This window comes from Leptodactylus fuscus, chromosome 1 (genome assembly GCF_031893055.1).
Source record: "Leptodactylus fuscus isolate aLepFus1 chromosome 1, aLepFus1.hap2, whole genome shotgun sequence".
Taxonomy (NCBI): domain Eukaryota; kingdom Metazoa; phylum Chordata; class Amphibia; order Anura; family Leptodactylidae; genus Leptodactylus; species Leptodactylus fuscus.
In genome coordinates this window covers 144,610,505-144,623,655 of record NC_134265.1, presented here as the reverse complement: position 1 = coordinate 144,623,655, position 13,151 = coordinate 144,610,505, and the positions used below count along the sequence as shown (strand labels likewise).

The 13,151-nt window shown below is 40.0% G+C and overlaps 1 protein-coding gene across 3 annotated transcripts in view; it reads left to right on the top strand.

The window, feature by feature from the left end:
• Positions 1 to 13,151, top strand: part of NTRK2 (neurotrophic receptor tyrosine kinase 2) — a 202,494-nt gene that overhangs the window by 142,812 nt on the left and 46,531 nt on the right. For all 3 annotated transcript variants that reach the window (XM_075278019.1, XM_075278024.1, XM_075278014.1), the window contains 2 exons: positions 3,602 to 3,732; positions 8,950 to 9,122. In XM_075278019.1, the coding sequence (XP_075134120.1) occupies positions 3,602 to 3,732; positions 8,950 to 9,122 (304 nt within the window). The remainder of the gene's footprint in view (positions 1 to 3,601; positions 3,733 to 8,949; positions 9,123 to 13,151) is intronic.

The window sequence follows — 13,151 nt, the reverse complement described above, 5'->3', positions numbered from 1 at the left end:
CATGGTCAGAGTTTTATCCTCTAGAGCAGGGGTGCTCACACTTTGTCAACATGTGAGCTCCTTTATAACATGACCAAGTTGAAAGATCTACTACCCACTTCTTGTGGGCGGGGCGGGTGTGTCTGTGGGCAGGGCCGGACATGTGGGTGGGACCGGGTGGAGCGTGAGAGCAGGAGACAGTGGCGTTCTGTAGCCGCCCAGGGATCCCTGCTGTCTGCTTGTTCACAGCGCAGGCTGAAAGTTATCTCTGGACACTGGCAGGCTGGGGCTGTGGCAGCCCCGCCTGCCATTGTCCGTAGATGACTCTCAGCCTGCACTGTGAACAAGCAGACACTGGGGATCCCTGGCTGCATCCCGTGATCGACCCTTACGTCCATTGTGATCGACCGGTAGATCGCGATTGACGTATTGGACACCCCTGCTCTAGAGGTAACAGAATAAATGACAGCAAGCTGAAATCTAGAAAACCGTGAGGACTTGATATAGAATGTATATTGGAAAATTGTATATCTTTTTACTGTACATTTCTTTGTACTATAATATTATACTAATATTGGTCTGAAAATGGCCAACCCCTTTAAGGTAAAATCATTTTACAGTTTTCTCTATGTAGTAATATCTATTTGTTCTTCGTGTGACCTCATTGATGAGCAACAGTGAATGTTACTGGCCTAGACTTTTCCAGAAGCTCCAGCCTGTAAACTCATTTAGAGGCAAGTAAAGCTCTGAGACTCATTCATTGGTATATACAATTTCCTAAAATGACAAAAACAAAACAGGGACATATCTTATTAAAACTTCCATTACAATATTGTAACTTATAAGTTGGGGCAACATGGTGGCTCAGTGGTTAGCAGGGTTTGAATCCTGCCAAGGAAAACATCTGCAAGGAGTTTGTATGTTCTCGTCATGTTTGTGTGGATTTTCTCCCATATTCCAAAAAGGACATACTATACGGGGCTCACAATCTACATTTAAAAAAAAATGTATATATATATATATATATATATATATATATATATACACTCACCGGCCACTTTATTAGGTACACCATACTAGTAACGGGTTGGACCCCCTTTTGCCTTCAGAACTGCCTCAATTCTTTGTGGCATAGATTCAACAAGGTGCTGGAAGCATTCCTCAGAGATTTTGGTCCATATTGACATGATGGCATCACACAGTTGCCGCAGATTTGTCGGCTGCACATCCATGATGCGAATCTCCCGTTCCACCACATCCCAAAGATGCTCTATTGGATTGAGATCTGGTGACTGTGGAGGCCATTGGAGTACAGTGAACTCATTGTCATGTTCAAGAAACCAGTCTGAGATGATTCCAGCTTTATGACATGGTGCATTATCCTGCTGAAAGTAGCCATCAGATGTTGGGTACATTGTGGTCATAAAGGGATGGACATGGTCAGCAACAATACTCAGGTAGGCTTTGGCGTTGCAACGATGCTCAATTGGTACCAAGGGGCCCAAAGAGTGCCTAGAAAATATTCCCCACACCATGACACCACCACCACCAGCCTGAACCGTTGATACAAGGCAGGATGGATCCATGCTTTCATGTTGTTGACGCCAAATTCTGACCCTACCATCCGAATGTCGCAGCAGAAATCGAGACTCATCAGACCAGGCAACGTTTTTCCAATCTTCAATTGTCCAATTTCGATGAGCTTGTGCAAATTGTAGCCTCAGTTTTCTGTTCTTAGCTGAAAGGAGTGGCACCCGGTGTGGTCTTCTGCTGCTGTAGCCCATCTGCCTCAAAGTTCGATGTACTGTGCATTCAGAGATGCTCTTCTGGCTACCTTGGTTGTAACGGGTGGCTATTTGAGTCACTGTTGCCTTTCTATCAGCTCGAACCAGTCTGGCCATTCTCCTCTGACCTCTGGCATCAACAACGCATTTCCGCCCACAGAACTGCCGCTCACTGGATGTTTTTTCTTTTTCGGACCATTCTCTGTAAACCCTAGAGATGGTTGTGCGTGAAAATCCCAGTAGATCAGCAGTTTCTGAAATACTCCGACCAGCCCTTCTGGCACCAACAACCATGCCACATTCAAAGGCACTCAAATCACCTTTCTTCCCCATACTGATGCTCGGTTTGAACTGCAGGAGATTGTCTTGACCATGTCTACATGCCTAAATGCACTGAGTTGCCGCCATGTGATTGGCTGATTAGAAATTAAGTGTTAACGAGTAGTTGGACAGGTGTACCTAATAAAGTGGCCGGTGAGTGTATATATATATATATATATATATATATATATATATATATATATATATATTGTCATTTATAAGCAAAGACAGATGATCTTTAAAAACTATCATACAGGGGTAAAAGCAAAGAGATTTTTGGAGACTTTCATCATCCTGTCCATAATTTTACCTGACAATTTAGCATTGCTTTCTGCATTATTTTTTTTTTTATGTAAGATAAGATGGCAAATGTGTAATTGAGTCTAAAATCAATTTCAACACTTGAACTTATGTGATAATACAGAAACATCATAACTAGAGATGAGCGAACACTATTCGAATCAGTCATTTTGAATAGCATGCTCCTATAGAAATGAATTGAAGCGTCTGGCACGCAGACTTTGCTGGCAGCCGGCCGCTTAACCCCCTGCGTGCTGGCTACATCCATTCATTTCTATGGGAGCGTGCTATTTCAAATAGTGTTCGCTCATCTCTAATCATAACCACTAAGGACCGTTTCACATCTGTATTCGGGTTTCCATTCGGGAGTCCGCTTGGGGACCCCACAAAAGGAAACCTATCCACATAAAAAAGCGGTTACGTCAGGAAACCTGCGGACCCCATAGACTATAATGGGGTCCATGTTGTTTCCGCACAAAAAATGTGGAGAGAAAAGTGCTGCTTGCAGGATTTTTTCTCCGCATATTTCATGCGGATAGGCAAATGGAATAGCCCGAATGCAGATTTGATCTTGGCCCAAGAGTGTACTTAAAACAATGCTTTTGTGATTGGTAAGTCATTACCTGAAGCTTCTAAGTATTTTGTGTATAACCTAGTGGTAACTGTAGAAGAGTTGTTTGTATAGCTGGTAGGGTAGACAATACACTCATTTACATATAACACGGCAATGTTGATCAGTTTATCCATGGTAATGAAATATTCCGTAGAACATTAGTGTACACTATTTCTTTACATTAAATGCAAGAATACGTAAACTTTTTAAGAACTTTTTGAGCAGCTTTACCTTTACCTTCTTGACCAGGCACATGTTCAAGTTTTATCTATTTACCAACCTACTTGCAGTTTTCTCAGAACATATACAGCTTTCTTATTAGGAAGTAATAAGACAATGATTAGAGTGTAGTACAGATTTGGTATAACATGGTCATACAGTAGTTGTTTAGAGGTTTACTATGTCACTCTTTTCTGGGATAACTAAGAAATAACCATTTCATCTTTAGAAGAAATAGCAGATAACACAAATAACATTTTCCACTTGGTTGACATTGTGTTTGTTGGACTGCAATATTATCACCATGTAAGTAATAATGGCCAAAGTTTCACAGTACTATCTAAGAGTATTTTGTGGTAATAAGTCTACCTTTTTCTTATTACAGTTGTTCAACATATAAAGAGGCATAACATTGTCTTGAAGAGAGAACTGGGAGAAGGAGCATTTGGCAAAGTGTTTCTTGCAGAATGCTATAACCTGAGGCCTGAACTTGATAAGATACTTGTTGCAGTGAAGGTAATATCTTACATCTTGCTTCCATTCATATATGTGTTAACTATGGGGATAAATAAGTAAGGACAGTTTTAGAGATAATGGGGGTCTAAACAACAATCAAAGGATGATTCAAAATAGGGCTGACCACATGTAAATGGCTGGTATATCTTATAATCCTACTCCGCATATAGCCATAGAATGCCAAGATCAGGGGCATACGTAGAAATCATAATGCCCTATACCAAAACTCAGAATTTGACCTCCCCTTTAAAAACAAAAAAGCAAGGTAAAGAAGAGAAGTGGTTGTAGAAATAAAGTATTTTCTCTTAGTATTTTGAAATAAATGTGTTTAAAGAATAAAAAAGAAAAATTAATAAAACCTCAGAAACAATTACAACAATTGCATGCTTACTTCTGACATCAAAGTCCACCAGTCCAGCAGACAGACATAATATCGCAGCCCATTCAACTAGTCTTTTTTCCACAACCTCCCTTATTTGACCTTATATTGAGCTAATACTACTCTTTCATAAATGGGTTAATGTTCTCCTGGCAAAGTAGGAGGCATATTTCTGATGCTTGCTTATCAGAGAAGAAATGTTATGAGAGGAACCTGTGGGTCCCTTCCCTCCACAGGTTCCATGAGCAAATGCTTACCCTGCCTCCACGGTAGATATGCCATTTCTCAAGATATGGATATATACAGGGGCAACACGGTGGCTCAGTGGTTAGCACTGCAGCCTTGCAGCACTGGGGTCTTGGGTTCGATTCCCACCAGGAACAACATCTGCAAGGAGTTTATATGTTCTCCCCATGTTTGCGTGGATTTCCTCCCTTTCTACAAAGACATACAGATAGGAAACAAACAAAAAAAAAGTACATTGTGATCCCTATATGGGGCTCACAATCTACATTAAAAAAAGGTATTGACATATACAGCCTACTTGCTATTACCATAGTTCCTAAATAATCAGTGACTTAAAGGGTTATTCTCTTCTCAAGAACAGGGTTCATCTGACCCCTGTCTAGCATCTCCATTGACTGCAGAGGTAGATGTGAATTCACACACACACACACACACATATTAACTCTCCAAATTATGTTAGTTTTCAGCAATAATTGTTTTCACATATGGTAACTAAAATGTATCTTTTCAATGTGAAGTCTACCCCAATAGTTGGGACACTAACCATTTAAGCTTTTCTAGGCTGTAGTACACTCACCGGCCACTTTATTAGGTACACCATGCTAGTAACGGGTTGGACCCCCTTTTGCCTTCAGAACTGCCTCAATTCTTCGTGGCATAGATTCAACAAGGTGCTGGAAGCATTCCTCAGAGATTTTGGTCCATATTGACATGATGGCATCACACAGTTGCCGCAGATTTGTCGGCTGCACATCTATGATGCGAATCTCCCGTTCCACCACATCCCAAAGATGCTCTATTGGATTGAGATCTGGTGACTGTGGAGGCCATTGGAGTACAGTGAACTCATTGTCATGTTCAAGAAACCAGTCTGAGATGATTCCAGCTTTATGACATGGCGCATTATCCTGCTGAAAGTAGCCATCAGATGTTGGGTACATTGTGGTCATAAAGGGATGGACATGGTCAGCAACAATACTCAGGTAGGCTTTGGCGTTGCAACGATGCTCAATTGGTACCAAGGGGCCCAAAGAGTGCCAAGAAAATATTCCCCACACCATGACACCACCACCACCAGCCTGAACCGTTGATACAAGGCAGGATGGATCCATGCTTCCTGTTCTTAGCTGAAAGGAGTGGCACCCGGTGTGGTCTTCTGCTGCTGTAGCCCATCTGCCTCAAACTTCAACGTACTGTGCGTTCAGAGATGCTCTTCTGGCTACCTTGGTTGTAACGGGTGGCTATTTGAGTCACTGTTGCCTTTCTATCTGCTCGAACCAGTCTGGCCATTCTCCTCTGACCTCTGGCATCAACAACGCATTTCCGCCCACAGAACTGCCGCTCACTGGATGTTTTTTCTTTTTCGGACCATTCTCTGTAAACCCTAGAGATGGTTGTGCGTGAAAATCCCAGTAGATCAGCAGTTTCTGAAATACTCAGACCAGCCCTTCTGGCACCAACAACCATGCCATGTTCAAAGGCACTCAAATCACCTTTCTTCCCCATACTGATGCTCGGTTTGAACTGCAGGAGATTGTCTTGACCATGTCTACATGCCTAAATGCACTGAGTTGCCGCCATGTGATTGGCTGATTAGAAATTAAGTGTTAACGAGCAGTTGGACAGGTGTACCTAATAAAGTGGCCGGTGAGTGTATATCATAATTTTAATTATATAGTTTAGTTTACCATAACAGAAAAAAATACTTGTGAGTTAATGTGCAAAATCTCTTACAATACAGTCCTATGAAAAAGTTTGGGCACCCCTATTAATCTTAATCATTTTTAGTTCTAAATATTTTGGTGTTTGCAACAGCCATTTCAGTTTGATATATCTAATAACTGATGGACACAGTAATATTTCAGGATTGAAATGAGGTTTATTGTACTAACAGAAAATGCGCAATATGCATTAAACCAAAATTTGACCGGTGCAAAAGTATGGGCATCCTTATCATTTTATTGATTTGAATACTCCTAACTACTTTTTACTGACTTACTGAAGCACAAAATTGGTTTTGTAACCTCAGTGAGCTTTGAACTTCATAGCCAGGTGTATCCAATCATGAGAAAAGGTATTTAAGGTGGCCAATTGCAAGTTGATCTCCTATTTGAATCTCCTCTGAAGAGTGGCATCATGGGCTACTCAAAACAACTCTCAAATGATCTGAAAACAAAGATTGTTCAACATAGTTGTTCAGCGGAAGGATACAAAAAGCTGTCTCAGAGATTTAACCTGTCAGTTTCCACTGTGAGGAACATAGTAAGGAAATGGAAGACCACAGGGACAGTTCTTGTTAAGGCCAGAAGTGGCAGGCCAAGAAAAATATCAGAAAGGCAGAGAAGAAGAATGGTGAGAACAGTCAAGGACAATCCACAGACCACCTCCAAAGAGCTGCAGCATCATCTTGCTGCAGATCGTGTCACTGTGCATCGGTCAACTATACAGCGCACTTTGCACAAGGAGAAGCTGTATGGGAGAGTGATGAGAAAGAAGCCGTTTCTGCACGTACGCCACAAATAGAGTTGCCTGAGGTATGAAAAAGCACATTTGGACAAGGCAGCTTCATTTTGGAAACAAAAATTGAGTTGTTTGGTTATAAAAAAAAGGCGTTATGCATGGCGTCCAAAAAGAAACAGCATTCCAAGAAAAACACATGCTACCCACTGTACAATTTGGTGGAGGTTCCATCATGCTTTGGGGCTGTGTGGCCAATGCCGGCATCGGGAATCTTGTTAAAGTTGAGGGTCGCATGGATTCCACTCAGTATCAGCAGATTCTTGAGAATAATGTTCAAGAATCAGTGACGAAGTTGAAGTTACGCCGGGGATGGATATTTCAGCAAGACAATGATCCAAAACACCGCTCCAAATCCTCAGGCATTCATGCAGAGGAACAATTACAATGTTCTGGAATGGCCATCCCAGTCCCCCAGACCTGAATATCATTGAACATCTGTGGGATGATTTGAAGCGGGCTGTCCATGCTCGGCGACCATCTAACTTAACTGAACTTGAATTGTTTGTCCAAAATACCTTTATCCAGGATCCAGGAACTGATTAAAAGCTACAGGAAGCGACTAGAGGCTGTTATCTTTGCAAAAGGAGGATCTACTAAATATTAATGTCACTTTTCTGTTGAGGTGCCCATACTTTTGCACCGGTCAAATTTTGGTTTAATGCATATTGCGCATTTTCTGTTAGTACAATAAACCTCATTTCAATCCTGAAATATTACTGTGTCCATCAGTTATTAGATATATCAAACTGAAATGGCTGTTGCAAATACCAAAATATTTAGAACTAAAAATGATTAAGATTAATAGGGGTGCCCAAACTTTTTCATAGGACTGTATATACTTAGTGATAGGAAAAAAGTTGACTAGGTATACAACAGCAGAGATGCAGATCATATGCAATAAACCTATCAATTAACAAAATCAAAGCTCATCGGGATAGGTGTTGAAAAATAAAAATCCAATATAAAACATAACCTTTATTGTGTATGGCTAAATTAAAGTCCTATATCCACTGTCTACTCATATATTAACTTATGGGAGAAGACAATGTGAGGTTCTTTGAGTCATGAGTCTCAGCTGCGGATATAGGACAGTTATCTGAACCGCATTTACTAAGTTCATATTGAACTTGATAGAGAGTAGATATATGTCTTTAGGACAGTCATAAACAATAAAGGTTATGCTTTATATTGGAAAAAACCTATGGTATTTCATTAAGTTTTTTTCATAAAAAAACTTATGATATCTTTTTAAACAGTTCAGAATGACCCATAGAAACATAAAATAATTCACTTTAAGAATCCCCTGCCAACACATCTCTCTTGTAAGAACATGGATGTTGAGCCAAACACTGGTTGACATTGATCATAGCTGCAGCGATTGGCTGAGCATTCACATTTCCTTTTCCTTCTATTTTTTACAGAATATTCATTTATATATAAAAAAAAAAAATAGCTGGAGAACCCACATGAACATCCAAAGATCTAGTTATGCTGCATGTTACATTGTCATAATACGATGTTTGACTGTTCTCATGTGGATGATCATGGTAACCATTATTTTGAGAGTCAGTTTTTTTAAATTAAATCTTTATGCAAACAATAAACTGAATCTATTAGAAATATAATGGATATATACAGTAAGATAGATATTGCACCCACACATTCATGATGACACAGTATTATCAGCATAGGGAATCATGTATTCCGCATCAATAGATAATATAGAATAAATGCAGTAGGTGGGCTTATCATGTGTTCTTACTTACCTATTTGACATGATCATCAGACTTCATGTACATGTTCCCCATCTCTGACTTCTTCTTCTTTTGACTTCTTTTTGTTGCTTGGCAACACTAACAGCTTTACATTCTGTAAATCTCAGGTCGCTTTTATTGTGTTTTTTCCCTATGTTATAGCTTTAAATTTGCAGTTTTTCTGTTTTGTGCAACAATTAAATAATCTTTAGATGACATATCTATTGTATAGATTCATTGAGACTATTTCTGTCCACATACTGGTCAATAATGTGGTAATAGTAATATATTTGCTAATAAGAAATATTCATTTTTCAGACATTAAAAGATGCAAGTGACAATGCCCGAAAAGACTTCCATCGTGAGGCAGAGTTACTGACAAACCTACAACATGAACATATCGTAACATTTTATGGGGTGTGTGTAGAGGGCGATCCACTCATCATGGTGTTTGAGTACATGAAGCATGGTGACCTGAACAAATTCCTAAGGTAAAATGATATGCGCCGAATTATTCCTGTTCAGTTTGTCTATGAAAATAGAGGGTACACATCAGCACTTCAATATGTCAGTGTTTCGTTCAATCTATTATGTTTTGATCACAAGAGAAGAAAACAGAAAGATAATTTCTCCAGTACATTGTGCGGATTATGATCGTCGCATGATTTACAATAAATTATGGGTTCTCTTAAGACCCCAGTATATAATAGATGTAGGTCCAAGGGATCCGTAAAAAATCCCATTTATAGTCATCTTCCCTCAGGCCTATTTGCAGTGTCCTAGGATCTGTGTCTTCCTAGGCAGTGACCCCACTCGAATAACATCACAGAAGAGCGCCACATGCCGAGTCTGACGCTCTTCTGTGACATCATGCACACGGAGGAGGGAGATACAGATTGCTGGACACCATGCAGGGGCCCAAAGAGAGAAGGTGAGTATAAATGTTTTTTTTTTAATTTTTTTTACATCTCCCTTGGGCCTACACCTATTATATTCTGTGTTCTGAAGAGACCCCAGAGTATAATAATTTCATATCTGAAGAAGTTCAGACACACCAAATCAGAGAATCGCTTCGTCCAAACAGTGGATTAAGCAAATCTTCATCTTTAGCCCAATCTCTTCTATCAAAGGGTCTCCCTGTTCTTTTTCTGCTCCTGACATAATCTGTTCCCCATAACCCCCCTCCACAGATATTGCCTCTCTTATAGTTAGGTCACCATGCCCCCATTATCTTCCTGAGTGCTGTCAGTGTCAGGACTTGTAGTGAGGTCATCATCACAGTCTAAGGCAGGACTTTTCAAACTTTTTTGACCCAGGCCTAACCAGTTAATTTGTTACGATGCAGGGACCATGGAATGGCAAACAAACGCCATTGTGTTGTACCATACTATTCTCACCAGAGGCAAATATATACCATGGTCAAATACACCATAACAGTAGCAACAAAACCAAATCACTGTAGGAGTAAATAAAATATAACTTTTAATAATCTTTCTTAAAAATGGCCTCAATTTATTTAATGTTTTTTAAATATTTTCTTAAAAAAACTGTACTATGACCTCATTGATAAAGGGTAACCAATAATTATTAAGTCAATCCCTGTCTGGTACAGCCATTAACAGTTTCATTCCCTGATAGTGTGCCAGGAGCTAATCTGGTATGCCCCAGTACACCTATATATCCCTGGAACTCTAGATGAAATCAGGTGCGAGGAAATCTAGATACAGATCCCTAGTGGTTCCACATAGGCTGTGAGTAAGGCCAGAGGGAGGTCCTGGAGGCGAAAGCTCTGTGAGCAGTCTCTGTTACTGACAAATTAACCCCCGTATATGATAATGACAACAGGAGCTATATTGAAACGGAGGATATTCAATACAGTACAGTCTCATGTTCTCACAAGCCGTATTCCACTCAACTACACCTCACACAATGCCCTACTGATCTCAAGTATGCTCCAATTGCCTATGTTAACATTGTTGCCACTTAGGGTATAGTTACATTAGCCCTATTAGTCTCTATTCATGGGCTACGTATCCTAACTAGATAAATACAATATATGGTCCCTGATGTATCCACCACCTATTGTATAAGTTTTCCCTCACACTTCCCTCAACGCGTTTCACTAGGGGTCTAGCCTAGCTCATCAGGAGGATGATAATGCAGGAGATGATAATATTTGCAGTTAAAACTGCATTTCCCGCGCCCTTGATGGTAGGACACGGTATCAATACTGCTCACAGAGCTTTCGCCTCCAGGACCTCCCTCTGGCCTTACTCACAGCCTATGTGGAACCACTAGGGATTTGTATCTAGATTTCCTCGCACCTGATTTCATCTAGAGTTCCAGGGATATATAGGTGTACTGGGGCATAACAGATTAGCTCCTGGCACACTATCAGGGAATGAAACTGTTAATGGCTGTACCAGACAGGGATTGACTTAATAATTATTGGTTACCCTTTATCAATGAGGTCATAGTACAGTTTTTTTAAGAAAATATTTAAAAAACATTAAATAAATTGAGGCCATTTTTAAGAAAGATTATTAAAAGTTATATTTTATTTACTCCTACAGTGATTTAGTCTTTATGTGAGTAACTACCCGTCAGTGATAAATAACAGTAGCAACACCGTATTCTACACTGCAGCAGAAAATACCTCCCCAACAATACCATATATCAGTGTCCAAGCAGAGAATGCCTACTCAGATATTGCAAACATCACAGTCCAGCACAACCTCTCACCCTGTGTTACCACAGTAGAGGACAAAGCTCCTCCGCAAAAGTGCCAAACACCACATTGCAAAATTAGATCTCACCCCAGGGGTGCCAAATATGACTGTGCAGTACAAAATTCCTAAGCAGAAGTTTCAGGCACCACAGTACAGTATCACTGGTAGTAGCCTAGCCCCCAACCTTCCCTTCGCCTAAGGGCAAGTACAATCTCCCTTTTCCACCTCTAACCCATTGATATAGATAGCAGCATTCTCCTAAAAAAGAAACCTTCCAAACTTGCTGCAAATATTTCCTCAATTTTACACCTCCCACATTATTTTGAGCATTCTTGTAACAGAGAGATAATAGAAGAGCCTCATATCTACAGTACAAGTCTATGATGGATCTACCACCAAGTTACAGCATTCAGTCTGAAGACTCCAAGTGAATTGTTCCAAGGTATAGAAATGTAGGCCCTTGGTGATAATGACATCATTGGTCCTTCATCATACCTAGCCATGGAGACTGCACTGATAAGTCCCTGCTTTGTGCTGAAGCTGACACTGGCACAGGCCTGCTCTTCACAAGCCAGTGAGCTATACCTCCACACTGAGGTTCACCTTACTAATTTCCTTGTTGTTGAAGATAGTTGTGGCAGAGTAGGAGCTTTATTCCAAATTCTGCTTGGAAGTTCCAACATTGGGTGTTCAAAGAAGCTCCAAAATAAGCCAAGAAATAGGTGGTGTAAAGTTAGACTAGACAGTCTAAAAATGCTCCTGACTTATCATCCAGAACAGCCACTGTGATAAATTTGGCAGAGTTTAAGAATATTGAGTCTAAGTTTACACTGTCTAACTACTAAAGAGCATTAGTAAATCTACCAAATTATGTTAAAAAAAAAAAAGTGTGATATTATATGATTTAGATGAAAATTTTACAGTGAAGGAGTACCAATCGTGTGCATGGCAGAAACTATCTTTGTATTAGTAATAAAATCCCTTTAAATCTACAGAATTTGCTTTTCACAGACACAGTATGAACATTTAGGCTCAGTTGAAGACATCTGCAGTGAATGTGCTAAATTACATTACACACTATTGGCATACAAGCTGCATACCAGTAGCTCATCGTACCCACGATGTCCGTTATGTATGAAGACTAAATAACTCTGAATACTGCCTGATATAAACCATGTAGTCATAGCAGAACAACAGGCAAAGCAGCCGAGGAACCAAAATAGAATAATATAGCATGATACTCTGTTAAAATAACCAATGCTAAGCATCAAAAGGTTTGCTGATATTTAGTCCAACACATAGCTTTTCATCAAATTTTCCATTTACTCCTCGTATTTTGTAAATTTCATTGTAAAACTCATATAAAAAACCAAAAAACTTGATAGTCTTAAGTAGTTGATACCTTTTTAATGGCTAACTAATAATGATGACAGATTACAACGTTTCGGAACTCTAGGCTCCTTTGTCAAGTAAATTTAAAACCATTTCTGAAGGATGCATATTTATGTACAAAAGGGCATATAGGAATGGAATTTCATGTCCTCAGGTCCCGTCTTCCTCCAGCGCTCGCGAACTTCCATTGATAAAAATGGCGCGGACGCATGCGCAGTAATAGTAGTAACAGCATGCTACTGCGCATGTACCCATTTTTTATCAATGGCAGTTCACGAGCGCCGTAGGAAGACGGGACCCGAGAACATCGCTGGAAGAGAAGGCGTGGCTGAAGATGACATTGGACCCTGAATGCCCGCCCACCATGCACGATAGATAAGATTAACATATTCTTTTTTA